Here is a 27,492-nt window from a genome sequence, read left to right as displayed (position 1 = left end):
TTATTATTTTCATTACGATTGTTGTTAATTGAAATGAAGGGACAGAATTAAAAAAGAAGAGAGGCGAGAGAAAGAAAAGAGAAACGGAATAAATAAGAAAATGTTTGTGTCACTGTCAGAGCGAAATGATTCACACAACAACAACAACAAAAAGAAACGTGACAGAAAAACACGAGCAGAGTTTAAAGGAGTAACGTGACACGTTTTTAATGACGCTATAGGAAAATCATTTCTCATCAGAACATCCAGGAACAGGAAACACGGCTCACAGGCTCCACACCAGCAGAGATCACAGATCTGAGGTCAGACATTTTTTCCTCTGGCTGGGTCTGGTATACTCTGCGTGGCCAAAAGTATGAAGACGGCCCCATGTGAGAAAGAGAATCATATGATTGTGATGCCATAAAAGCCTCCACTGTCCACATACTTTTGGACATACAGAGTATATTTTTAAATCATGTTATTGCAGCTCTTCACTGAAGCTCTGTGACGTTTCTACTGAGACAAATATTCAAATCCATGAAAGACTCTGTGTTTTTTATCTGCACTGCATCATTTTAAACATATTTCAAACACATTTCCACAGATCTGGGATCTCTGAAAGTTTGAGATCTGCACTAACATTAAAAATAAAGTTCTGTGAGTTTGAAAACAACATGACTTTGTAAAGACGGAGTGGGTCCAGCACCTGAGAGGAAAAGCCTGAGTGAAGGTGTCGGAGGGAAGAAAAAGGAGCTTCAGCCTGTGGCTTCAGTCTCAGGGTTTCAGGTCGGGCTCGAGCTTCCTCGTCCATCCAGGTGAGGACGACTCTGAGTCTTTGACCTGTCTGTTTCCGCTCAGACTGAGACGCACTGTTCAGGAGGAGCGAATGGTCTCCGTTCACACACGACGTCACTCTGTGATGAAGTGAACGAAGGTGAGAGGGAACACTCCTCGTCTGGTCGGCTCTCCTTCGATGTGCCCGACCTGAAACCACCAACAGAGCCCGGACTGAGAAGACCAGCCAGACGTCGTCTTCATTTCTAATTTCTCCTGATTTATATTTCATCATGTTTTAGTAAAGCCTCTAAAGCTTTTCTTGAGACACATTCACAGGAAGTATTTTCACATTTCACACTCAACAGTTTTAGTTCATTTCCAAACAGTGAATAAAAACAGCTGAGATGATTGGTTGAAATGAGATTACTGTCGTCGTGGTAACTTTCTACCACTGTGAAATCCTGTCTACACCTGTGGCAGGTGAAGCTCCATCGTCTCACTCACCCACCACTCGCTGTCCTCCTCCCCGTCCACCACGATCACCTCCCCCTCGGTGAACGTCAGCTCATCTGGATTATCGGCTGAACAGTTGTAGATGGCCTTCACCCTCTGAGGCTTCTGCTTCTGCACGCACACACACACACACGCACACACACACACACTTTTACTACACTGTACGTACAGTAAGGCTGATGAACTACACTAAACCAAACTGCATCCAAAAAATCGAACATTTACAAAAATCATCACGTTTCGTTCTGTTGTTGTATTTTGTCGTCTGCTCCGGCAGAAGGAGGCGGAGCCTGATCAGTCACTCTCACTTCCTGTCTAAGAGGTTCTGAGCTCTGCTGCTTTATGCTCAGCTTCAGCCAACAGTGACACACAGGAGGAAAATCTCAGGTGCACCTCAGTCAGGTGAGCTGTCCCTGTCTCATTTTAATCTCTTGTCTCATTTTACCCTCAGCGTTGACCTCTGACCTCTGACCTGTGTCTGTGTTGCTGTTGTGTTCGAGGACTTACAGAGTAGGTGGTTCTGGGTTTGGGTGTTGGAGGAGCCGGACTGTGGGGGGATCTGGACTGAGAACCTGCAGAGACAACGTCACAAACATCAGCCGGAGGTTTGTTTACTCCTTGGGTGTCTGTGAGACAGTGTGTGTGAGACAGTGTGTGTGTCTGTGAGACAGTGTTTGTGTCTGTGAGACAGTGTGTGTGTCTGTGAGACAGTGTGTGTGTCTGTGAGACAGTGTGTGTGTACCTCTTTTGTTCACAGATCCAGACCTGACAGGAGGTCTCTGTGGAGGATGCTTCACTGACCTGAAACCCGTAAAAATAAAGTCAAATACAGACCAGTACAACTCGCTACAGCTGATCACAGACCAGTAGAGTCCAGTACGTACCCAGTGGGTGATTTAGGAGACTTGGGAGACTTGGGTCCCTGTGGTCCTGGTGGTCTGCTGGTCTGGTGGCTGGGGACTGGTGGGGGGAGAGGTGGAGCTTTGAAGTGGGGCGGTGGTGGGATGGAGGGCGGTGGTGGGACTGGTGGGACTGGTGGGACTGGGGGGAGGGAGGGTCCTGATGCTGGTGGGGGAGGCAAAGGAGGGAGGGGGGTGTTCTTGGCTGACACGTTCTTGGTCTCGAACATAGTGGATTTCCTGTTTACTGGAGGAGGAGGTGCTGGGAGCACTGGGAGAGGAGATGAGTTTGATTTATAGAGCAGGAAAAGTTCATTCGTCAAGTTTCATCCAAATTTGAACTGAATTTCCATAAAACAGTGAAAAGAAGATCAGGAGTCCACAGAGACACAAAACCACCACAACGTCTGAGACGAGCTGACAGGAAGTGCCACTCACCGTACAGGGACGTGTCCCTCTCAGGGGTTTGAGAGTTGGGGGGGTCGGAGGACGACCGCTGTCTTCCTACACTTTCTATGGCAGCAGGTTTACTGTGACCTGCAGGGAGACAAAACCACAGGTGTCAGCGTTTCTGTCCTGTTTACTGCAGATGAAGCGTCTCTGGGTCAGGACGCTGATGAGCGGGTTAAATATCTGCGATCTGAACCACAGAGCGTTCCTGAGGTTTATGTAACTGTGGGACTCCTCACGCTCTTCGTCTCATGTCTGATTTCACTGTGAACTTTCAAAGACACAGGACAAACGGACTCTCGTCCTCTGACCTCTGTGGGGTGCTCTGGGTGGCAGCGGGGGTGTCGGCCCCGGTGGGGGCAGGTTGAGGTCCAGCATGGTGCCGTAGGTCTCGTTGCTGATTATGGTGCTGGGGACCTGAGACCTCTGTTTGTCCCGTATCAGGCAGGCGGCGTCCCGGGCCAACGCTGCCAGGTTGGGCTGCATGGGACCGCTGCCCGGCACAAAGCAGCTGACCGGACGCTCCTCACGACGGTTCGGGATTGGCTGGGGTGGGGTGGGGGCGGGGCGGGGTTGGGGTGTCACAGAAAACAGCCTGTTACACATCCTGAACATTTCCTCATGTGGTTTTACATCGTCAGATAAAACCAGCTGACCTTGTCCTCCATCTCGTCCTCGCTCTCATCCAGGTCCTCGTTCTGGAGACGCCACTCGTACTCTACGTGAACGTGGACGTTAAACTTTCCGGTCTGAGCCTGAGTCAGCTGAAACACACGACACACAGATGTCTTCAAGATTCAGTGTGGGAATGTGTGAATGAAGTGGTGAAGCGTTTGCTCGTGTGGTTAATGTCAGTTATGAAATGGTGAGTTTAGCTTCGTCCAGTTCATTTGGTTTTGCTTCAGTTCAGTTGAGTGTAAAACACTAAGACGTAAAACCAGCAGACTCTGTGCTAATGAAGCAGCAGTAACAGTATGACATGTACGTGACATGTACACGTATGATCTGTTTTCCTACCAGCTCTTCACACTGAGTGTGTCGGAGACGCTTGGCGATGTCCAGCGGCGTCTCTCCTGCTTCGTTTGCTGTGGAGACATTTAGAAACCGAGCTGAACACCTGCAGTGATGCGAGCTGCCGTCACACATCAGAGACCTGAAGTGGTGAGTGGAGGCCTTTACATGTTCGTCACACAGCTACACAGAGCGGAGCGTGTTTGTTGATGTGTGTCGTGTGTGTGCAGTGTGGGCGGACATCTTTGTTTTCCTGTTTGTGTTCTTACTGATGGAGACGGAAGCTTTCCCTCTCAGCAGCAGTTTGAGACACTCGCTGTTGTCGGTCAGGCAGCAGTAATGCAGCGCTGTGCTTCCTTTGGCCGTCTGCTTGTCCAGGTTTGCACTGGAACACACACGTTAGTTAGCTGTTAGCTGTATAGCTCTATACTGGAGCTATCCCAGCAGCTCTGAGGGGATGCTAACACCCGCAGGCTGCCTGTGAACTCAGATGCTCATTCATACACTGACACATACAAGAGGAACAACAACAACAAGCATAAACTGTTTAAGCTTGGACTGAACTTTGGTAGACCGGCTGTAGCGAGGTAGAGCCAGAGCTGATCTGATAATCTGTGGATTTCATCCTCACTTCATCACAGTAGGAAGGTACCAGCAGCACCAGCAGGACCAGCAGCACCAGCAGGACCAGCAGGACCAGCAGCACCAGCAGCACCAGCAGGACCAGCAGGAGACTGAACCAGGCAGCAGCTTCCATCAGACCGACATGCTGCAGAGTTTTCTCAGCCTTTCACCTGACGGAGCTGAGGTTGAGTAGTTACCTGTTTTGAGCGAGGAAGTCGACGATGTGGAGGGAGTTTCTGTCGACCATCCGCACCGCCAGGTGGAGCACAGTCTCTCCCGGTTCCTGACAGGGACAAACAGAGCTTCAGTAAAACCTCGCCTGACACAGATGGAGTCGGGGTAAATCCTGTTACCGCCACCAGATGACTGATTGTATTCGTACGTGTTCGCTGGGCTGTGGGATGACCTCCATCAGGTCCACCCCCTCAGAGTAGACCTGGATCAGAGACAGGATGTCTCTGTTCCTGACGGCCTCGTATAAAACCCGCAGTCTGGACGCAGCGTCGGCACAAAGCCGCCGAGCGAAGCGCTTCTCCGTGTACTTGGCTGTGATGTAGTCCTTCCTCGACTGCCTGGAAACCACCGGAGCACAGACAGACGGCGTTAGTACGTCAGCCGAAGGCGTCAGACCGTTTCTCCGAACATCAGCCTGCGTGGCCGTCACTCACATGTCGCTGCTCGGACCGGGTTTGGTGACGTCCTGTGCTGACAGATCTGCCTCCATGATCTCATTGAAGCTGGCGTTTCCCACGTTTTTCGCCAACTAAAACACAACATCAGGTGCATCAGGTGCTGCTGCTTCCTGGACTGAAACCATCACATCGTCATGCTTTCTGCTCGTTCCACAGCCTGACACACACACAGGTTATATAACCTGCATCCCTGAGTTATTCTTTAAATATTTCATGTTTTTCTATTTATCTTTAAATAAATAGTTCTAATATCATAGTTCTGAATGTTTATGCTCAGATGAGATGTTTTTAACAAGAAATCAGATTTTATAAAATTCAAAAGCATCAAATGTTTTTTTTATTTGACAAACAAACACACAAACAAACAAACAAACAAACAAACAAACACACACACACACACACACACACACACACACACACACACACAAACAAACAAACAAACAAACCCACAGACAGAAGACTGTCCTGCCTCAACACTCTGATTTCCGTCACTCTTCTGGGGACAGTGAAGTGGACTCACCAGCAGCTCAGAGGTTCCCAGAACATCCAGGTCCAGACTCTGGATCCTGGAGTAGTGGACCCCCATCTCCCTGTGGATCCCCGAACACTCGATGCAGATCAGCACCCCGAGGTTGGTGGACAGCCAGGTGGGACCTGAGGGGACGAGGAGGGGCCCGTTATCGAATCTCCACTGATCAACATTTAGTTAAAGTGAGAAGAGTCATAAAGGCGGGGGGAGGGGAGGGGTGAGGGGGTGAGGGGAGGGGGTGGGTTCTGTTGCTTCCATCACAGTAAACATGAAGCTGTGGCTCTGATCCACAGAGACAGACTGAAACTCGGGGCCTGTTTACTTCCTGCAGCCAAAACTCTGCAGTTTCTCCCTCCTACAGAAACTCGTCCGACCGGCAGCCGAGGAATTTACACTCTGCTCACCGCGGGGGAGGGAGGGGGAGGGAGGGGGAGGGGGGGCTGAGTCTCTGAATGAGCTGTGCTTTAAGTTCAGCTGAAGATATACGGTTAGTAAATTCATCAGCAGTACTATTAGTATTAGCAGCAGTATGAGGAGCAGCAGCAGTATGAGGAGCAGCAGTATGAGGAGGAGCAGCAGTATGAGGAGGAGCAGCAGCAGTATGAGGAGCAGCAGTATGAGGAGCAGCAGTATGAGGAGCAGCAGTATGAGGAGCAGTAGCAGCAGTATGAGGAGCAGCAGCAGTATGAGGAGGAGCAGCAGTATGAGGAGCAGCAGTATGAGGAGGAGCAGCAGTATGAGGAGGAGCAGCAGCAGTATGAGGAGGAGCAGCAGTATGAGGAGGAGCAGCAGCAGTATGAGGAGCAGCAGTATGAGGAGCAGCAGTATGAGGAGCAGCAGCAGTATGAGGAGGAGCAGTATGAGGAGCAGCAGCAGTATGAGGAGGAGCAGCAGTATGAGGAGCAGCAGCAGTATGAGGAGCAGCAGTATGAGGAGCAGCAGCAGTATGAGGAGCAGCAGTATGAGGAGCAGCAGCAGTATGAGGAGGAGCAGCAGTATGAGGAGGAGCAGCAGCAGTATGAGGAGCAGCAGTATGAGGAGCAGCAGTATGAGGAGGAGCAGCAGTATGAGGAGGAGCAGCAGCAGTATGAGGAGCAGCAGTATGAGGAGCAGCAGTATGAGGAGCAGCAGTATGAGGAGCAGCAGCAGTATGAGGAGCAGCAGCAGCAGTATGAGGAGCAGCAGTATGAGGAGCAGCAGTATGAGGAGCAGCAGCAGTATGAGGAGCAGCAGTACGAGGAGCAGTACTGACCGGCCGCTCCACAGTCGCAGCAGCCGTCGTTGCCGCTCATCCTCTTCACCTCCCCCACGATGGCCTTGGTGAGCTCCTGGACGATGTTGTTCTCTCCTTCGTCCTGGTCTCCTTTGAAGGCCTTGTTCAGCGCCTCCTCCTTGCTGTTCTGCAGCACCGACACCCAGCTGGAAACATCAGAACCTCAGGTCAGACACTGAAACGCAGCTCAGAGGAAACGAGCTGCGGGTCCAACCTGCTGATACTTACACCTGACACTCCGCTTCGTCCTCAGCTTGGAAGTGATAGGTTCTGTCGTCTGAGGGAGAGACAGACAGGAGACGAGACGTGGCGTAAATCAGACAAAAAGACAACACGCCGTGTGAGGAACGTGTTACTTCGACACGAGCAGAACGTACGTGAGAACAGATCGAAGCTCTTCTTCTCATCTGGATTCCTCTTCACCTGGCAGGTGAGCAGGTTGAGTTTGGCTGGAGGTCTGTTAGCCTGCGAAACAAGGAGCAGGGACACAGGTGAGACCACAGCAGGAGAGGACAGCAGTGTGTCCACACAAAGATAAAATCAAGGACGACATGTTGTGTTCATGCTGTCATGGGAGAAGAAGCGAGGCTTTTAGGTGACACACATATTAATAACTTTGGACCGCCCAGAGATCGGAGGGTCGCCGGTTCGATTCATTTCCCCAGGAGGATCAGTTTAGTATAAACTTAAACTTGTCCTCTTCCCACCCTTCTCTCTGTCATCCTTTTCCTTATGCTCTTCCTTCTCCTCCTTTTTCTCTTCCTCTGCTGCTTGCTCTGTCCTGATTGGCCGTTTGACTCTTCGTGAAAAAACTTCAAAATAAAAGACAGAAGGAACAAAAAGAAGGAAAAAAAATAAGAAGCTAAAAAAAAAAAAAAAAAAATCCAGATGTGTTTATCTGCAGCTGATCTAGATTTTAAATCTATGAGGAGACTTCTGATTGGACATGCAGGCAGGTGGGGCGGGAGCTCGTCATGCAGGAGAACCAAGGAAGGAAGACGTGGCGTCTTACCGTGCCGTGGTTGATGGTCAGGAAACCGTTCTTCACCGAGCACTTCCTCTTCTGCCACACCTTCCTCAGCCTGAGGGGAAAGTTTACACACACGTAAGAGGAACATGCAAAGCGCTGACTGTTAATCATGAGTCATGTGACGTGGGAGTCCACAGAGCTGTCAGCTGGGATGTCAGCCATGTTGCTGTGAGCTCTACAGAAAGTTCTTTTCCTGAGGGATTCTGGGACTTTGAGTTCACTCACCCCTCACTTTTCTTGTAGAGGACTCCGGAGCGCTCGGTGCCGTGGGCCTTGTTTCCCTGCAGCTGGTGGAGGCTGTAACCTGCGTTCTGCTTCGCCTGAGAGTCCTGAGGAGACCAGGACACCACCCGAACATTAACAACATCATCAACAATGGCTTCAGTTTTTACGTCCACACCTTTGAGTTTTTCATCAAAGACTTCCTAGAACCAGAGGACGTTCATGTCCATCAGAGACAGTCGGTCACCTACGCTGTCTGTGACAGAATGAACCGGACTTTTACTTTGGGAGCCAGGTGCACCTGGAATGTCCCCGCCCACTCTTCTGCTGTCGCCTCCGTCTTTTTCTGCCATGAACTCTCATCACATTAAGGACAAATCACCTCTTTCTGCTCCGACTGCAGAGACGCCTTCAGGACGTCCCGGAGCTGAGCCAGCTGCTTCCTCTCTGCGTCCTGAGTCTGTTTAATCTGAAGGACACAGGAAGAAGACGTGTTCACGTCCCACACCATGAAAACCTCCGAATAAAAATGTAAATGAAAAGTTTGAACATATTAACGTGTTGTTAGAGAGTTGAATTATTGGTTAAATGTTGTGTGACCCGTCAGACTGCAGCACGTACTAATACTGGGGAAAGTTGTGAGCTGATGAAGGTTGAATGTAACTGAATCTGAAAAGTAATTATAGCTCATTCACAGCTGATATCATTACTGAGACAGATGAATTGTGACGTGAACTGTCTGAAGCTCAGCGTCAGGTGTTTTTAATCCAGCCTTTAACGCAGCCAATTAAATATCAGCCAGAGAAAAGAGGTGAAACGACCCTTTAATGCTGGTTCCTCACTATAGTCTCTACTGTGGCTGCGCTGCATTAAATGTCCCTGCAGGTGTCTTTACGTCCGTCCTCACCGTGGACAGGTCTGTGGCCAGTCTCTCCACGGAGGGTTTCAGACTCTCCACCACTTTGAGTCCGTCCTGGAAGAAGCTGAACACAGAGACACTTCAGTGGGAGACACAGAGACACTTCACATGTACACAACCAGTAACACCCAGAGATCACGCACACACACACTCTGATTCCCTGAGCTCATGTCCTATCATCACGTCTTCGTCTCTAAGTTTGACCTCTGCTGTTCAGACCCATGAAGAGTCAAAGACTGGGTGGTTTGTGACGTGAACGTGTTCCGGACTCGGACGGAAGCGTTCTCTGACGTACTTGCACTGAGCGTGGAAATACTTGATGAGGTTCTGGAGGAAGTCGGTGCCTTTCTTCACTTTGATCTCATTGACTTTGAGGAGATACTGCAGAGACAAACCAGAGACGGGACAAATAAACCCGACACGAAAACAAAAAGGACGCCGTGACCTCCGACCTCTGAGTGACCTCACCTCACACATCTGCAGCTGGAAGAGTCGCCTCTCCTTCTCCATCTCCTCTGCGATCTCTCCTCCGCTGAACTCGGTGCGAATCATCCCGTGCTGCTTGGCGTGTTCCCGCTTCTCCTTCTCAATCTTTGCTCTGCAGAGGTCAGAGGTCAGAGGTCAAGCCTGAGCTCATTAGTTAACACTTTAAACACGTGATCTGCATCTCAGCGCTCTCCTCCACAGAAACTGATAAAGTGTGAGATGGAAAACGGACGCTGATCGTTTCATTATGCTGCTGATGATCGATGAGTGAAGGCTCCCGATCAGCTGATGTCAGGGCCAGTGTGTGATCGCCTGTCAGTTAAAGAACCCCGACACAGACACTTCCTGTGGGTTAACCTGCAGCACAGCTTTAGCTTTAGAACGAGCGAGAAGCAGGAAACTGATGAAGCGATGGTGTTTTTCTCACAGTTTGGTCTCGTAGTCCTTCCAGGCTTTGTCAAACGGCTTCTTCAGATCCTGAAGGAGGCAGAGACGTCACACGGTTAGTCTGAGCTCCGACCAATCACATCGCAGGACGACTCAGAACAACAAACACAGGTGGAGAGGACTTTGAGCCCTGAGTCACTCAGGAAACATTTAAAGATGATAAAGAGTGTGTGAGGATGAAAACAGGAGGGAAGTGACTGGACCTTTATTCTTCTCTTTCTCTCTGAGCTGCAGTTTAACGTCAGAATATTCACTGACTCCAAACTTTCTCAGATTTTTCTCACATGTTCTCATCCAAACCCTTTAACTGAGGCCGCGTGGCTGCAGGAAGCTTTCAGACTCTAACACAAACCCCTTTGACTCCTTTCAGGTCTCCCTTCAGCAGGCTGTCCAGGGGGAAGGTGATGATGTTGTTCATGTTCTGCAGCTGCAAACAGAGAAAGCGGAGCTTTAACTGTGGCTCACACACAGAAACACCTGCTCCGAACTTCAGCTCGGTGTGAATCCAGATCCTCACCAGGTTTTTGAAGAGCGCCGTCAGCTCTTTGGCGAAACCCGTGAACTTGAGGAAGGCGGAGCCGACCTCCGCGTCCTCCCTGCTAGCACAGTTTTCCCCGAACTTCTCCAACGACTGGATGTACTGCTCCTCATTGTCCACGTGGGCTGAAACACAGAGGACACAGAGGACGCTGCTTCTTTCACTGATTAAAGACGAACGTCCAAACAAAAGTCAACAAAAGCAGCAGTGAGACAGTGAAACATTCATATTAAAGATGTAACGAGCTGCGTGAGGGTGTGTGTGTGTGTGTGTGTGTGATCAAAGTGCAGCACTGAGCTCTGCGACGCTCCATCATTAATGACGACAGAGTCATTTCCTGTTTAATGATCTGTTCATGTCTGTGGTTTCCACATGTTCAGCACCTCTGCCACACGTGCGAGTGTCCACATACTTTTGGCCATGCTGTGTATGAAAGGTAATGTCTGTGGTTTTGAAATGTGGCAGATCACAGTCTATCAGAGAGCCCCTCCCCCTCCCACTCAGACAGCTCCACTGTCTGTCTCTGTCTGTTTCTGTCTGTCTGTCTCTCCCTGTCTGTCTCTCTCTGTCTGTCTCTGTCTGTCTCTCTCTGTCTCTCTGTCTGTCTGTCTCTGTCTCTCTCTGTCTGTCTCTGTCTGTCTCTCCCTGTCTGTCTCTGTCTGTCTGTCTGTCTGTCTGTCTCTCTCTGTCTGTCTCTGTCTGTCTCTCCCTGTCTGTCTCTGTCTGTCTGTCTGTCTCTCTCTGTCTGTCTCTCTCTGTCTGTCTCTGTCTGTCTCTCCCTGTCTGTCTCTGTCTGTCTGTCTGTCTGTCTCTCTCTGTCTGTCTCTGTCTGTCTCTCCCTGTCTGTCTCTCTCTGTCTCTCTGTCTCTCAGATGTTTTTTTAGAGTGAAGGAAATGAGAATATTTTGTGGTTTGTTTGCTGATCACATTCGGTAGAATCAGGTCTTTTCTTCTTCTTCTTCTTCTTCTTCTTCTTCTCTGTATCGACACACAAACAAACACACGGGTGGGTCCTGGGGGCGGGAGTTTCTCCCTGGGCATGCTGGGACGGGAGATCGGTATGACAGGAATGTTTTGGAGGTGAGACGCCACCTGTCTGAACACAAACCCACCAACCACACTGACGCAGAGGAACCCAACGCGCCGCCATTCTCCAGCACGTTTTCAGTGACCTGCTTCTGCAGCTGAAACATGTTTCAGACAAAGTTAAAGTTTCTACTTTGGACACGTGTCTGACATTTCACTGAAACCATATAATACTCAGGGAGCCTCTGTGGCCCCGCCCCCTCCCGTCTTCACATTTCAAGCTTTCGAACTTGAGCTCAGAGCGTAAAAAACCACCTCTCAGCTTCTGACTTCACCTGAGTCCAGCGTCTTCCTGACTGTGTGTGTTTATCACCACTGTCAGTGGAGCGGCAGTGTGACCAGTGTGCGTCTGAGTCTGTGCTGAACTTCAGAAATAGACGCCGGTGCTGACAGGAAGTGACAGACAGAGCGACAGACCGCGGTGAAGCCGTCACTCACCCTGACCAGACGTGTTGATGGCCTTCACCGACTTCTTGATCTTGTAGAGAACTGATCGGTCCACGTCCAGAGCCTGAGGAGGAAGACCACAGTCAGGACAGAAAGCTCTGCTGTGTGTGTGTGACTGAAGGCTGATGCATTCAAAGACACTCTGACATCTGAGAACTGTCAGATCAGACAGACAGAAAACAAACAACATTAAAAACATGGACACTGTGACGTTTGTGTTTTCTTACCAGAAAAAGTGAATGTTTTCTCAGCACTTCCTGTTTTATTTCACCATCACTTACAAAACAGGAAACTGATGTTTTTCTCTGCAGGAACTTTCAAGTCATCGGGTTTTTACAGAAAACTTCTGCCAACAGCGTTAAGAAGAAGTGCAGCACGCCCACACAGCTGACCTGTCCCGGGGTCAGCTGACCTGTCCCGGGGTCAGCTGGACACACACCTGCACATCGAGCGTGTGTTCCTGCTCGTTCCAGTGTGACCAGTGTGGATCTAATGGTCTGGACACGTCAGGTCACAGTTCAGAGAAACTGGTGCTCACTGGTTCCAGTCTGAGGCTCAGAGAGCAGGAACAGTGTGATTTCATGGACATTGGATGTCTGATGTCCAGCACGTGTGGACTCTGGTGTGAGACACGCAGACAGTCCAGAAGCTCAGTGACTGTCTCACTGAGACACTTTAACAAACTGAGCCTGGTCCAGAGTCCAGCAGGTTTTTAAAGTCTGAAACTCGCACAGGTGAACACAGGTGTCCTGAAAACAGCAGGACCATCCAGGGGTTCACTGCACACAGGAGACAATCACAGCGTCCCTCACTGACCCCGTGGCATCATGTACACCACAAATCTGCTCTCTGTCCTGGTTCCACAGGTATTTCTGTCTGTCTCTGCCAGGTGTTCAGGAGCCAGGCTCCTCATTGGCTTTGTGTGTCCGTGTCTGTCCTGCTGAGAACACACCGACGTCTGCAGGTTAATGAGCAGCTGCGCTGGTTCACCTGAGACGTGTCGAGACAAGACCAAAGCACAGAAGAGCTTTAAAGAGTGAACCAGACCCACAGGAGGAGAGGGACAGAGAGAGGGACACAGAGAGGGACAAAGAGGGACACAGAGAGGGACGAAGAGGGACACAGAGAGGGACGAAGAGGGACAGAGAGAGGGACGAAGAGGGACAGAGAGAGGGACGAAGAGGGACACAGAGAGGGACAAAGAGGGACAGAGAGAGGGATGAAGAGGGACAGGGAGGAGGTGAGAAAGGTGGAGAGTTCAGAGAGAGGAGGAAGGAGGAGGGTGAGACAGGTCTTGCTGGGACACGATCAGACGGGTGAGGATCCGTCACCGCCCCGGGTCCTCTGGGCAAAAACGTCCCAGAATGCAACAGGATGGGGAAGACATGATATGCTGTCCTGACTTGTGATTTCTACAAAGCTCACGTCACTTTTCAGGTGTGATATTAAAATATCCAGATTTATTCTGGACACACTGATGTTTTACTGCTGAGCTGTTGCTGTTGTGTTGTTGTTGTGTTGTTGTTGTTGTTGTGTTGTTGTGTCACTGTGACACTGGCTTCTGTTTAAACACACCTCTGTGTATCTGATAAAAACAAACTGAAAACAAAACTTCAGTTTCCTCAAATGGTTTTTTCAAGAGTTCAGATATTCACAGACACACACACACACAGACACACACACACACAGACACACACACACACGCACAGACACACACACACAGACACACACACACACGTACAGACACACACAAACACGCACAGACACACACACACACACGCACAGACACACACACACACACGCACAGACACATACACGCACAGACACACACACGCACAGACACACACACACACAGACACACACACCTGACTAACTGCAGTCCGGTCAGTGAAACCAGTCCAGACCAGGTGTGTGTCAGAGACAGTACTGACGCTCAGAGCTGGACAGCTTTGCCTTCATCAGCCTATTTAACCACCGACCTTTGACCTTTTACTGCCGGTTCCTGTCAGCCCTGTGCCTGGTCACGGTTGTGTTGCAAAGCAAAACGCCTGAGGAGCTGTGAGGTTACAACACGCCGAGCAGCACGACTCTCTGAGCTGTTGCCCCATGAGGAAGTTTGTCTCTCGGTTCCTCTTTCAGCAAAACACAGACCCTGTTTGTGTCCTGGTGCCTGGACACGTGACGAGGTGGCGCAGAGACCCACACGGTCTCTGCCGCGGCTCCACCCGGCGGTCCAACCGTTCCCAGGCTGGGACAAACCAAACCCTGAGCCACACGTTTCACCGAAGGACGTGGAGACGGGACAAACCCGGGCTGTGTCTGTACGTGTGTGTGTGTGTGTGTCTGTGCGTGTGTGTGTCTGTACGTGTGTCTGTACGTGTGTGTGTTGTGTGTGTCTGTACGTGTGTGTGTGTTGTGTGTGTGTGTCTGTGCGTGTGTGTGTGTGTCTGTACGTGTGTGTGTCTGTACGTGTGTGTGTGTTGTGTGTGTCTGTACGTGTGTGTGTCTGTGCGTGTGTGTGTGTCTGTACGTGTGTGTGTGTTGTGTGTGTCTGTACGTGTGTGTGTGTTGTGTGTGTGTGTGTCTGTACGTGTGTGTGTGTGTGTGTTGTGTGTGTGTGTGTCTGTGCGTGTGTGTGTCTCACAGACTTGCCTCCTCCAGAGCAGCCACCGTGTTCCTGCAGTGGGACATCCGGGTGGTGAAGCTGGAGGTGGTCGGGGCTTTGTAGTCCTCATTGGTCTCTGAGACAAAGTCCGTCACGCTGATCAGTTCCGGCATCGCGAGCTCCAAACCTCACACACGGTCCTAAAGCGGAAAAAGCTCCCAACTCCTCGGTCACAGAGTCCGACCGCAGCCACACCTGGACTGGCTCAGAGTAACCCGCAGATCCTGTCCCGAGTCCGGTCCGCGCGCGTCCTCATCGCCGAAGGCTCGAATCCGACTTTTCCTCCGCTCCGGGTGAAGTCTCCGGTGTGTTCGGCAGAGCTGTGGCCCGGAGCAGCGCACGTCCCTCCCGTCTCACTCCTCCGTCCTCCCGCCGCGGACACCTGAGGAAACTGCACCGGGGAGGGCGGGGACACGCGGTGGGGGCGGGGGGCGGGGACAGCGCTCACACTGCTGTTTCCAGGTTCCACAGACACACAGTCCGGAAGTTCCTTTCAAAATTAAACGTCGATTCAACGCTCTGCTCCTGAAAGACGCTGCTCTGCCTCGCGGAGCTTTTTACAGCTCAACTTTATTTAAATCATTTCACAACAACAACAACAACAATAAACCATTTCATAACAAAACGTGACATAGATTAAAGCACCCATCAGTAGAAAAATTCATGATTTCTTTATCGTCATTAAACAAAAATACAGAAATTTGACAAATACAGTCATTACACAAAGAAGTTTAACATTGTGGGTTATATGATGGAGCTGCTGTCGTCCATTGTGATGTAATGTACTGATTTTAACAGTACAACAAAAACAAAATCACATTAATACCAAGTCATATACAAAGGTCAGAGAGCTTCCACCGGTGAGGATGATTGACAGCTCAGTAACGTTCACACCTGAGTTCTCTTACGACTGACATCAGCTCGTGAGGCTGCGCTGATGATTGGTCAGCTCCATCTGATCGACAGATGTTCGAGGCACATCACTGTGACCCCAGAGACCAGGGTTCACATCCAGAATCCTGTGTGTTTAGGTTAGGTTGTCTCTTTCCTGGACCAGGTGCTGTGAGAGTCTGAACAGAACCAGAAGCCAGTTCAGTGATGCTGAAGTCACTTCAAGTCGATCTTACTGTCAGAAAGACAAAGAAAACTCCTGCACACGAATCAGTGGATTCAATTTTATGTCATGAACTGCTGTGAGACCAGGTTTCCAGGTGTCTGCCTCAGGTAATGAACCCTCAGGACGATCAACATTAGCTGGAGAGGAGATAACGGACAGAAAGACTTTTGATTGACTGAAATAGCAGCAGCTTGTTGGACTGGTGTCTCAGGCTGCAGAGCCAGAGCGTCCTGATCCTGGGATGAGCATTCATTCTGTTAATGTTTGACTCCAGTTGTTCCAGATTGTTATTTCAAAGTTCAACGCTGCTCTGTGATCACATTTCATTAGAGAAGGTGTCAGATCAGCTCAGACTCAGTGAATCAGCAGACTCTGTTTGAAGCTGCAGTTTATTTTTACCTTCAGTCGTCGACTTCGTGCAGATTCGTTTTTACCGTCAGGAGGTAACGTAACCAACATCATGTTTGTGTCTCTGGTTGTTAAACTGATCTTATGGCTGCAGAGGTGTTTGTATAAGTGATGCATTCATATACAGCGTTGTGTTAGACTGGATGTGTATCTGTTCTTTCCTCACAGCACCAGACACGGGGACGTTCAGCCCTGGTTTTTGGAACTGACATTCCTTCCTTACTGTTCCAGTTATGTTGTGCTGAAAAAGCTTTCACTGCCTGGATCACAGGTGAAAGAGGTTCCTACATTTCTATCACACAAAAGCACTGAGCTACTAAATAAAATCAAATGTATCGCAAATTGTCCTGATTTTGCGTTTTACTGATGTGCTCAGTATTAACCACCGTTTCCTCATTCTGGTCATAGAACGTAGAACTTAGAACTTTTATATAAACAGAATTTCTACACAACAGGATCAGAAAAGTATCAGTTTCAGTTTTATTCACCATGAAACGCAGGACATCTGCTGCACATAAGCTAGCAGTGATTTAGCTAGCTAAGCTACAAGCTAAGCTACAACAGCAAACCAGACAAACCAACTTTAAAAACGTTTAAAATTCAAATTTTTAGTTGTTGTTGAAGTTAATGTTCAAAAATCAGCGTTGAAGGTTTTAATTTATCATTTAATTCAACTTATCAAACCATAAAATCTGGGACACGTTGGCATCAACATCCTTATCATCACAAGCTGTGATTAAAACACAAGAGCAAAGATCAGTCGACTGTGAAGAGCTGAACATTAATATACTACAGTAATTTATCGTTTTACTGCAGACAGAGAGAGAGACAGACAGAGAGAAAGACAGGCAGACAGAGAGAGAGAGAGAGAGAGAGAGACAGGCAGACAGACAGGCAGAGACACAGAGACAGGCAGACAGACAAACAGAGAGAGACAGACAGAGAGAGGGAGACAGGCAGACAGACAGACAGACAGAGACAGACAGACAGACAGGCAGAGAGAGAGAAAGACAGGCAGACAGAGAGAGAGAGAGAGACAGGCAGACAGACAGGCAGAGACACAGAGACAGGCAGACAGACAAACAGAGAGAGACAGACAGGCAGACAGACAGACAGAGAGAGAGAGAGAGAGAGAGAGAGAGAGAGAGACGGGCAGACAGACAGGCAGAGACAGGCAGACAGACAAACAGAGAGAGACAGACAGAGAGACAGAGAGAGGGAGACAGGCAGGCAGACAGACAGACAGAGACAGACAGACAGACAGGCAGAGAGAGAGAAAGACAGGCAGACAGAGAGAGAGAGAGAGACAGACAGGCAGAGACACAGAGACAGGCAGACAGACAAACAGAGAGAGACAGACAGAGAGAGGGAGACAGGCAGACAGACAGACAGACAGAGACAGACAGACAGACAGACAGGCAGACAGACAGACAGAGAGAGACAGGCAGACAGACAGGCAGAGACACAGAGACAGAGATGTCTCTGGGTATTAGCAGAATAATAAAAAGCTTGAACCATGTTGCCCAGTTGTCGTTTCCAGGAAACATGATTCACTAAAGGATTTTTGTCTCGGTCCGGACGAGAGTCAAAGAGTTTTTAAATTAAAAGTAAAATGGATGTAACTGAACATAAAAGTTGCTCTGAAACTTTCATCAGTGATCCAAACCCTTTGAGCGTCTTTGTCTGGATGCTCTGAATATCTGTGACATGTCATTAACACTAATGATGGAAACTTTGTTGTAAGGACTGAGTGCAGCAGGAGGGGGCTCTGCTATGAGTCAGTGTGAGGACACAGAGGAGGGAGTCCCTCCCTCTAAAACCAGTCTGCATAGGGACCATGAGATCCAGACCAAAGCTCAGAGGTGAGATGAGGATCCATAACTGTCCATGACTCTGCTCTGTGGCAGAGCTCAGCACTTATATTTATATATTATGTCCTGTGTTTACAGGAAGATCCACCAGCAGAGACAGGACTCTCCTGCATCCAGCTGTGTGTCCATGCAGAGTGACCGGTCTAAGGGTCGACCTGTTGACTTCAGACATGGACAACAGTCAGCTGATCCAGGGTAAGAATCCGTATTTTATCCAGGAAGAATCTGATTGAACATGTGTGTTGTTTCCCTCAGGATCAGATCAGACAAACCTTCAGGCAGCACTATCAACGAAGAACTCCACAAACACTTCTACATGAAGTTCAAAGATCTGTTCTGAGGATGTTCTTGGATGAGAGGCGAAACGTCTTCAAGAATCTGATACCAGTCCAGCTGCCATAGATTCAACTTTCACAGAAGACTTGAGCAAATCACTTCTGCTGATGTCTCTTTGCAGACTGTGTGGAATTTGACTCACACAAAATGCTATGTGCTGGTTTATAGGAGGGTCCACCAGCAGAGACAGGACTCTCCTGCATCCAGCTGTGTGTCCATGCAGAGTGACCGGTCTAAGGGTCGACCTGTTGACTTCAGACATGGACAACAGTCAGCTGATCCAGGGTAAGGAATCAGAGCTGAGAATGCAGGATGTCTGGCTGAAAGTATTTAACATCTGAACACGTTTAGAGTTTTTATTTAGATGCAACAGTCAAGCTGCTGAAACCAGCTGTGTTTCAATGAAGCGCCAACGCTTCAGAACTTATTTTATGAAGTTACAAGAAAAACATTTCTATAATCAAACTGTTATTTATATGAGACACTTCACCACGTTAATCTGATTACTGTTTTACCCAGGTATATATGATGAACATCCAATGCCTTTAAAAATGGATGTTCTGTGTTTACAGGAAGATCCACCAGCAGAGACAGGACTCTCCTGCATCCAGCTGTGTGTCCATGCAGAGTGACCGGTCTAAGGGTCGACCTGTTGACTTCAGACATGGACAACAGTCAGCTGATCCAGGGTAAGAATCCGTATTTTATCCAGGAAGAATCTGATTGAACATGTGTGTTGTTTCCCTCAGGATCAGATCAGACAAACCTTCAGGCAGCACTGTCAACGAAGAACTCCACAAACACTTAGTTGAATCTAGAGCAGAAAGTCACTTCTGCTGATGTCTCTTTGCAGGCTGTGTAGAATTGATACAAAACGCTATATGCTGTGTTTACAGGAAGATCCACCAGCAGAGACAGGACTCTCCTGCATCCAGCTGTGTGTCCATGCAGAGTGACCGGTCTAAGGGTCGACCTGTTGACTTCAGACATGGACAACAGTCAGCTGATCCAGGGTAAGAATGAACACAGATCTGTTCATTATTGAAGGAGTAGACTGCCAAGATTTACTCCATTCAAAATCCAGTGCAGCATTTACTGTGTCCATATTGTGTTTCTACCATAAACAATCATGATTTAAAAAAACACAAAAGACTGTGTGTGTTATAGTTATTTGTTAAAAAAATACTAATTTTCCAGAGTCCAGCAGCAGAGCTCAGAGGCTCTCAGAGGTCAGTCTGCCCAGCAGCATCAAACAGACCTGGACTCCATATTTAAGGTGTGTGAGTGTACAGGCACAGATGCTACTGATAACTAACAACAGCTACAAACGAGTCACTGTGTTTTCTAATTTATATTTGAATATTTTCTGCTGCAGCTTCTGGAGGAGAACGTTGTCAGTTTCGTGAAGAACGAGCTGAAGAAGTTCAAGAGGTCTCTGAGTCCAGATTACCCAGAATGCTCAGAGTCTCAGAGGGAGGATGAGGAGGTGTTGGGCAGTGAGGATGAAGAGCAGAGGAGGAGCAGCAGAGAGTCGTTTCTGAAGATCACAGTGAACTTCCTGAGGAGAATGAAGCAGGAGGAGCTGGCTGACTGTCTGCACAGCAGTAAGAGGATTTAAGCAGCTGCATCATGGTGGAGGGAACAGGGCTTCAGTGAATATAACTTATACTGTGAACATGGGCTGTAAACATGAGGGACAGAACCCAAATGCAGAAACCCCAAGACAGACTGATGGTCAGCCCTTTCATTAACTCAGAAACACACTGGCATTAAGTCCAGGGCTGGGAACCAAAATTTAAACAACTAAAAATCAGCCATGAAGGGGAAACGACAGGAAACAGAACAGGAGGCAAACTCCAAAAATCCTTATGTTAGATAAAAGGTAACGAAAGTCCAGGAGGGGAAAACACAAAGCTCAGGAACAGACATGGAGAGCTGACATGGGGAAGGAGGGCAGACGCACACACACACACAGCAGAACCAACACAGACAAACTGACAGGGGGACTGGGTAACAACGCGACTTACATACACAACGGCTAAGGAGCAACAGGTGAATCCAGTTAGGGCGGGGCAGAATCAGAAAAGGAGGGAAACTAGACAAAGACAGGGGACTTATACACGAAGGCTGGGGCTTCAAAATAAAACAGGAAGTACTAACAAAACCCAAGAACAGGAACACAACAACAGAATTTCCATCTATCATCAGAAATAATGAACAAACTCAAGAAACCAGACATGAGTCTCCAAGAGACCAAAACAAAAACTCACCCAGGGGTGGAACGTACCAACCAAAGAATCCTAAAGAGTTCCAAAACCAGTCTCCTTAGAGGCTGATCAGAACAGGTCTAGTTCTTGGGAACTTCAGTAAACCTGATTTTGTGTCTGTGGTCCCGGGGACTACAAACAGTAACACAATGGATGTTCACAGTCCTCCATGTGAAACAGAGGGAACAGATAAACTCTTATCAATAAGATATGATGCTATTAAATGACACCATGATGTGTCTAACACAGTGAAACGTCAGTGACACTGAAGGTTTTCTGACGCTGAAGTCAAAGTTTGGTTGATATTGGAGGGAAACTTCAGCTTTATTATAATCCTTAAGGAAATCTGAGGGAAATCTGGGAGGGAGGGAGGGAGGAGCGCACTAATGAGAATGACCTTAATTGATGAGCAGCAACAATCAATAGGCAAAGACATAAAAGCAGTAACTGATGTCTCAGTGTCCAAATGGTGATTTAAAATGTTTTGTGTTCATTCAGAAAATTTTGCTCCACGGTGTCAAAGTAAACTGAAGAAAAACCTGAAGGAGAAGTTCCAGTGTGTGTTTGAGGGGATCTCTAAAGCAGGAAACCCAACCCTCCTCAATCAGATCTACACAGAGCTCTACATCACAGAGGGAGGAGCTGCAGAGGTCAATGATCAGCATGAGGTCAGACAGATCGAAACAGCATCCAGGAAACCAGACAGACCAGAAACTACCATCACACAACAAGACCTCTTTAAAGCCTCACCTGGAAGAGACGGACCAATCAGAACAGTGATGACAAAGGGAGTGGCTGGCATTGGGAAAACAGTCCTAACACAGAAGTTGACTCTGGACTGGGCTGAAGACAAAGCCAACCAGGACATACACTTCACATTTCCATTCACGTTCAGAGAGCTGAATGTGCTGAAAGAGAAAAAGTTCAGCTTGGTGGAACTTGTTCATCACTTCTTCACTGAAACCAAAGAAGCAGGACTCTGCAGGTTTGAAGACGTCCAGGTTCTGTTCATCTTTGATGGTCTGGATGAGTGTCGACTTCCTCTGGACTTCCACAACACTGAGATCCTGACTGATGTTACAGAGTCCACCTCAGTGGATGTGCTGCTGACAAACCTCATCAGAGGGAAACTGCTTCCCTCTGCTCGCCTCTGGATAACCACACGACCTGCAGCAGCCAATCAGATCCCTCCTGACTGTGTTGACATGGTGACAGAGGTCAGAGGGTTCACTGACCCACAGAAGGAGGACTACTTCAGGAAGAGGTTCAGAGATGAGGAGCAGGCCGGAAGGATCATCTCCCACATCAAGACTTCACGAAGCCTCCACATCATGTGCCACATCCCGGTCTTCTGCTGGATCACTGCTACAGTTCTGGAGGATGTGTTGGAAAGCAGAGAGGTAGGAGGGCTGCCCAAGACCCTGACTGAGATGTACATCCACTTCCTGGTGGTTCAGTCCAAACTGAAGAAAGTCAAGTATGACAGAGGATCTGAGACGGATCCACACTGGAGTCCAGAGACCAGGAAGATGATGGAGTCTCTGGGGAAACTGGCTTTTGAGCAGCTGCAGAAAGGAAACCTGATCTTCTATGAATCAGACCTGACAGAGTGTGGCATCGATATCAGAGCAGCCTCAGTGTACTCAGGAGTGTTCACACAGGTCTTTAAGGAGGAGAGAGGACTGTACCAGGACAAAGTGTTCTGCTTCGTCCATCTGAGTCTTCAGGAGTTTCTGGCTGCTCTTCATGTCCATCTGACCTTCATCAGCTCTGGAGTCAATCTGCTGTCAGGAGAACAAACAAAATTCAAGAAATCAAAACTATTACAAATGAATGTTAAACTAAAACATCTCCACCAGAGGGCTGTGGACAAGGCCTTACAGAGTTCGAATGGACACCTGGACTTGTTCCTCCGGTTCCTCCTGGGTCTTTCATTGGAGACCAGTGAGAAACTCCTCCGAGGTCTGCTGACACAGACAGGAAGTGGCTCAGAGACCAACCAGAAAACAGCCAAGTACATCAAGAAGAAGATTAATGAAAATCTGTCTCCAGAAAAAAGCATCAACCTGTTCCACTGTCTGAATGAACTGAAGGACCATTCTCTACAGGAGCAGATCCAACAGTCCCTGAGCTCAGGACGTCTGTCCACAGATGAACTGTCTCCTGCTCAGTGGTCAGCTCTGGTCTTCATCCTACTGTCATCAGAAAAAGATCTGGACGTGTTTGACCTGAAGAAATACCCTGCTTCAGAGGAGGCTCTTCTGAGGCTGCTGCCAGTGGTTAAAGCCTCCAGCAAAGCTCTGTGAGTGGATCGATCTCTAAAATTCAAATATTAGATCTTCTATAAAAAACTAAAAAATGTTTAATCTTTGTTCGTCACTCTTTCCAACCTAGGCTGAGTGGCTGTAACCTGACAGGGAGAAGCTGCAACTCTCTGGCCTCAGTCCTCAGCTCCCAGTCCTGTAGTCTCAGAGAGCTGGACCTGAGTAACAACAACCTGCAGGATTCAGGAGTGGAGCTGCTGTCTGCTGGTCTGAAGAGTCCATACTGTACTCTCGAAACTCTCAGGTCAGGTTCCATCTTTAACATGAACATAGCTTAGCAGCTGATGTGCCATTTGTTTGAACCTCCACGTTCCTTTTCCTTTAACTTGTTCCTGCCTTTGGCAAAGATCATCTCCACCTTCTTCTTTACTCAACATGTCACATTCTCTCTGGACACATTAACACTCAGACCTGTGGCAGTAAAACAAGACCCCACCCAACTCAGTTAGACACAATACTGATCTAGCTCGGGTTCTGGGTGTTGTCTTGAGATCCATGCCCTGCACAAAACACAGTTTTCAATCACATGAACTATTAATTGCTCACAGTACATATATTTCTCTTTAAAGGCTCGGTGTGTGCCACCTGGCCAGGAGAAGCTGTGAAGCTCTGTCTTCAGTTCTCAGCTCACAGTCCTCTAATTTAAAATATCTGGACCTGAGTAACAACGATCTGCAGGATTCAGGAGTGAAGCTTCTCTCTGCTGCACTCAAGACTTCACATTGTAGGCTGGAAATTCTCAGGTAAGAAATCAGCAGTTTGTTAAAGAGATTAACCCTGATATGCTTCTTGACATCCTGCTCAACATCAGTGATGATTCCTAAGATGAGCTAAAACGATTTCAGACTATCGGGCTGTCGGGTGACGGAAGAAGGTTGCAAATCGCTGGTCTCAGCTCTGAAGTCTAACCCCTCAAGTCTGAGAGAGCTGGACCTGAGCTACAATCATCCAGGAGACTCAGGAGTGAAGTTGCTGTCTGCCGGACTGGAGCTTTTACACTGGAGACTGGACACTCTCGGGTATGAGCAGACAACTAGAACTCAGGCACTCTAGTGGTGCCTTATCCAGCATATGTCATCTGTCCTCAGCCTCTTCATCTCTGGGTGACCAGACATCAGCTGATCGAAGGCATTTACTGCATTCTCCACTGCATGAATACAGTTAGTTGTGATGTGCACAACATCCCAGTGATGTGGGATGGTCATAGTTCACTTCGCTCTATAGTCCGGACACTTGTACATTTTAAAGTGAATGACGTGGGAAACACTTGTTGGTTGTTATTATTTTGACACTTCTTCACATTATCTTACTCTTGAGCAACAATCAGGGGAACATTTCAAACAGCGGCAGCAGGTTTCTCTGCCATGCTGGTAAACCACTGACTGACCGACTGTTGCCTCCTCCAGGGTGGATCATGCCGGAGCACAGTGGTTAAAACCTGGTCTGAGGAAGTGTAAGTGTGGCTTCACTTTGATTCATGATCTCACACAATCAGTTTGTGTTGAAGGTCATTACCTCGGCTACTTATTCATTCATATCATTTTAGTTTTGTCATGTAGATTTTAAATCTTTATAGAACTTAAATCAAGTTATAAACTGCTGCTGACTGACTGACTGACTGTCTGTCTGTCTGACTGACTGACTGTCTAACTGTCTAACTGACTGAATGACTGTCTGACTGACTGTCTGACTGACTGTCTAACTGTCTGACTGACTGAATGACTGTCTGACTGACTGTCTGACTGTCTGACTGACTGACTGACTGACTGTCTGACTGACTAACTGACTGTCTCGCTCTCTCTGTCAGATGCCTGTGAACTCACACTGGACACGAACTCCACACACAGAAAGCTCAAACTGTCTGAGAACAACAGGAAGGTGACACTGATGAGAGAGAAGGAGCAGCCTTACCCTGATCATCCAGACAGGTTTGACCGCAGGCCTCAGCTGCTGTGTGGTACTGGTATGACTGGTCGCTGTTACTGGGAGGTGGAGTGGAGAGGAGAGGTTGATGTCTCGGTGACTTACAGAGGAATCAGAAGGAAAGGAGACGCTGCTGACTGCAGGTTTGGAAGGAATGATCAGTCCTGGAGTCTCAGCTGCTTTGATGGTGGGTATTCAGTCTGGCACAATAACAAGGAAACATCAGTCCCTCTCCCTCCGTCCTCCTCCTCTGTCTCTCACAGAGTAGCAGTGTATGTGGACTGTCCTGCTGGCTCTCTGTCCTTCTACAGCGTCTCCTCTGACTCACTGATCCACCTCCACACCTTCAACACCACATTCACTCAACCTCTGTACCCTGGGTTTGGGTTTGGGTTCGGGGTGGAGTCTCTGATGCTGTCATTAGACTCCTCAGTGTCTCTGTGTCCAGTGTAGGACGGACAGTCTCCCTGTCCCTGTGCACAGAACTGCTCTGCTGACTGAATCAAGCCTGTCTCAGACAATTACATTTCATGTATTAAGACAATGGAACATTTTTTTTTTGTTGTTGTTGTTGCTAATTAACGATTCTAAGACGTCTTGACATTTTTACATTGAACTTATTAGTAAATATGATTTCTGACGTTTGTTTCTGCTAAAACATTGGACTTCAAAATAAAATACCTGCTTGTAAAAAGTGTTTTTCCCTTTGTTCAGGTGCTAACAGCACTCAGTCCAAGGTTGATGAACTTTTCACTGTTCTTAAAACATAGCCACAAAAAAAAAAAAAAAAAAAAAAAAGACTGGAACGACTGCACCACACCATCACACACACACCTGGACAACTGATCACTTGCAAATGAATCATAAATATTAACCTGTTTTCTTGATGTGTTTATTTTTGATGTAAATAAAACCTCGTCATCAGAAAACTGATTTAATCTGTCTGTTGTCAGTTGCTGTATTGAAGGTTATCAGTTAATTAACAGACAGAGCAGATGCTAATCCTGTTTTTTACTCTTTTAACATCAGATTGTTTTATTTATGAGAAGATGTGACATCAGCCTGCAGGTGAACCTGCAGAGAGACGTTATGGGTTTTCCTGTTCATTGTGTTTGAGCAGCATCTGGTGGTCACAGTGATGATTAGTCAAAATCAAAGTCAGAACATGTACATCGTGATAATCTACAACAAATAATGTCATTGTCAACAAGTAAAACACAAAGCACATGATGTTTAGTGATCGCACACCTTTGAATATCACAAGCACCAAATTCAAATGTTCTGTTGTTGCCAGCTACAACTGATAGTTAATTCTCATGAGCAACATCCTCTGCAATGGACATGTGGACATCCATTGCAGAAACAAGGAAACTTGTCTCATCAAGAGATGAGACAAGTGTGGCGCTGTCACAGAGTGGAGTGACAGTGACAGTATATAATACTCTTGTCTGTGGGAAGCAGCCACACCAAGACAACAAAACTCAGGGGAAGGTTCAATAAAAACATAAATATCTTTATTAGAATCAAGAATCAAGAATCTTTATTGTCATTATGCAGGGCACAATGAAATTCTGTACAGCAGCTCTTTGGCACAAATAGTAACATAAAAGGCATATTTAAAATCTATCTCAATAAGTATAAAATAGAATAAAATATAAAATAAAATGGGGATAAAGAATATGGTGAACAGTGCAACAATATATAAAGTGACTGGTATGAATATGGATATATGGGTCAGAGTACAGCTTATTTCTGACTTATTTCTGACTAAAGTGCAGTGCAGCATGAGTGTCTTTTTGCAGGCGTCTAGTGATCAGCCTTTGGATTGGTGGAGGGTGGATGTGTGAGGAGATGGGGTGATGGATTTCACAGCTCTGCTTCACAGCTGTGTCTTAGCCTAATCTAAGGCTAAGACACCTATCTTTATTACAACATTAAGCTGAAAACAATAGATAAAAAGAGTACTCTGGAGAACCGAATGAAAAGAGTCCAACAGGCTGTCCACTCTCCCAGATGGAGCATAGGTGATGCCCTGGACAGCAGGTCTCTGCGTGGCTGTCGGTTGGTAGCTTGAGAGAGAATCAAAATTGAGCATCCGTCAGGGTGGTCAGCAACCTATCAGTCTTTGTCCTGTATACCAGTCCCAGAAAACACAATCAATAAACCTTATGTAGGGGCAAACGATAACATATACATAAATAAAGAAACACAAACTCAAAAACCCAACACAAAACATCTCAAAGAATTCAATAACTAATCCACTGAAAGTAAATCCACTCCAAACAAAACAGCCCGATCCACAAAGATCACTGAAATAGTTTGGGAAACAATGACTGAACCCGAGATGCCAAATTTGTCCAAGAATATCAGAACCACCAAGAACAAAGGGAAGACAGAGTAAACGCAGCAAACACAGCGTCACTAAATGCTATTTCGATGGACGTATTCAAAGAAATAGAGGAGTACTTAACCGCAGGAGGGTGGAACGCGTCCCCACCCCTCCTTCATCCAAGGCTTCCCCCCTCTCGCACCGTGTGTCTGTGGAGTGGCGGCGGACACGCACGAATCGTCGATTCGGAATCGACCGAAGCGCTGCCCTCGCGCTGTCCACCGGACTCTTAAGAGAAGGCGGCGAAGCGATCTCGGCCGTTTCTTG

At 47.8% G+C, this 27,492-nt stretch overlaps 2 protein-coding genes across 2 annotated transcripts; one reads left to right on the top strand and one right to left on the bottom strand.

Annotated features, from left to right (window-relative positions):
* Nucleotides 1–129: 129 nt before the first annotated feature.
* Nucleotides 130–14,985, bottom strand: asap2b (ArfGAP with SH3 domain, ankyrin repeat and PH domain 2b). The gene is made up of 28 exons (XM_041064083.1): nucleotides 14,578–14,985; nucleotides 11,917–11,989; nucleotides 10,372–10,517; nucleotides 10,207–10,281; nucleotides 9,835–9,884; nucleotides 9,390–9,519; nucleotides 9,217–9,302; nucleotides 8,910–8,985; nucleotides 8,385–8,471; nucleotides 8,006–8,109; nucleotides 7,763–7,832; nucleotides 7,128–7,215; nucleotides 6,979–7,027; nucleotides 6,730–6,896; nucleotides 5,469–5,602; nucleotides 4,925–5,019; nucleotides 4,639–4,828; nucleotides 4,454–4,539; nucleotides 3,902–4,017; nucleotides 3,639–3,706; nucleotides 3,278–3,385; nucleotides 2,933–3,167; nucleotides 2,610–2,708; nucleotides 2,157–2,442; nucleotides 2,015–2,073; nucleotides 1,780–1,844; nucleotides 1,264–1,383; nucleotides 130–966 (listed from the first exon to the last, which is right to left on the bottom strand). Exons 1-28 carry the CDS (start codon nucleotides 14,701–14,703, stop codon nucleotides 892–894), a joined length of 3,063 nt encoding a protein of 1,020 aa, XP_040920017.1. The 5' UTR covers nucleotides 14,704–14,985; the 3' UTR covers nucleotides 130–891.
* Nucleotides 14,986–15,062: 77 nt separating this feature from the next.
* LOC121200058 (NLR family CARD domain-containing protein 3-like) lies at nucleotides 15,063–25,605 on the top strand. The gene is made up of 15 exons (XM_041065111.1): nucleotides 15,063–16,150; nucleotides 16,284–16,386; nucleotides 17,860–17,977; nucleotides 18,065–18,181; nucleotides 18,491–18,607; nucleotides 18,895–19,011; nucleotides 19,219–19,335; nucleotides 19,520–19,598; nucleotides 19,698–19,926; nucleotides 21,088–22,891; nucleotides 22,984–23,157; nucleotides 23,483–23,656; nucleotides 23,759–23,932; nucleotides 24,320–24,366; nucleotides 24,721–25,605. The coding sequence occupies exons 3-15, from the start codon at nucleotides 17,889–17,891 to the stop codon at nucleotides 25,287–25,289; spliced, it is 3,807 nt and encodes a 1,268-aa protein (XP_040921045.1). The 5' UTR covers nucleotides 15,063–16,150; nucleotides 16,284–16,386; nucleotides 17,860–17,888; the 3' UTR covers nucleotides 25,290–25,605.
* Nucleotides 25,606–27,492: the final 1,887 nt, after the last annotated feature.

The sequence above is a fragment of the Toxotes jaculatrix genome, chromosome 19 (genome assembly GCF_017976425.1).
Source record: "Toxotes jaculatrix isolate fToxJac2 chromosome 19, fToxJac2.pri, whole genome shotgun sequence".
NCBI classification, from domain to species: domain Eukaryota; kingdom Metazoa; phylum Chordata; class Actinopteri; family Toxotidae; genus Toxotes; species Toxotes jaculatrix.
The sequence above is the reverse complement of the archived record's forward strand: the minus strand, read 5'-3'. Positions and strand labels throughout refer to the sequence as shown.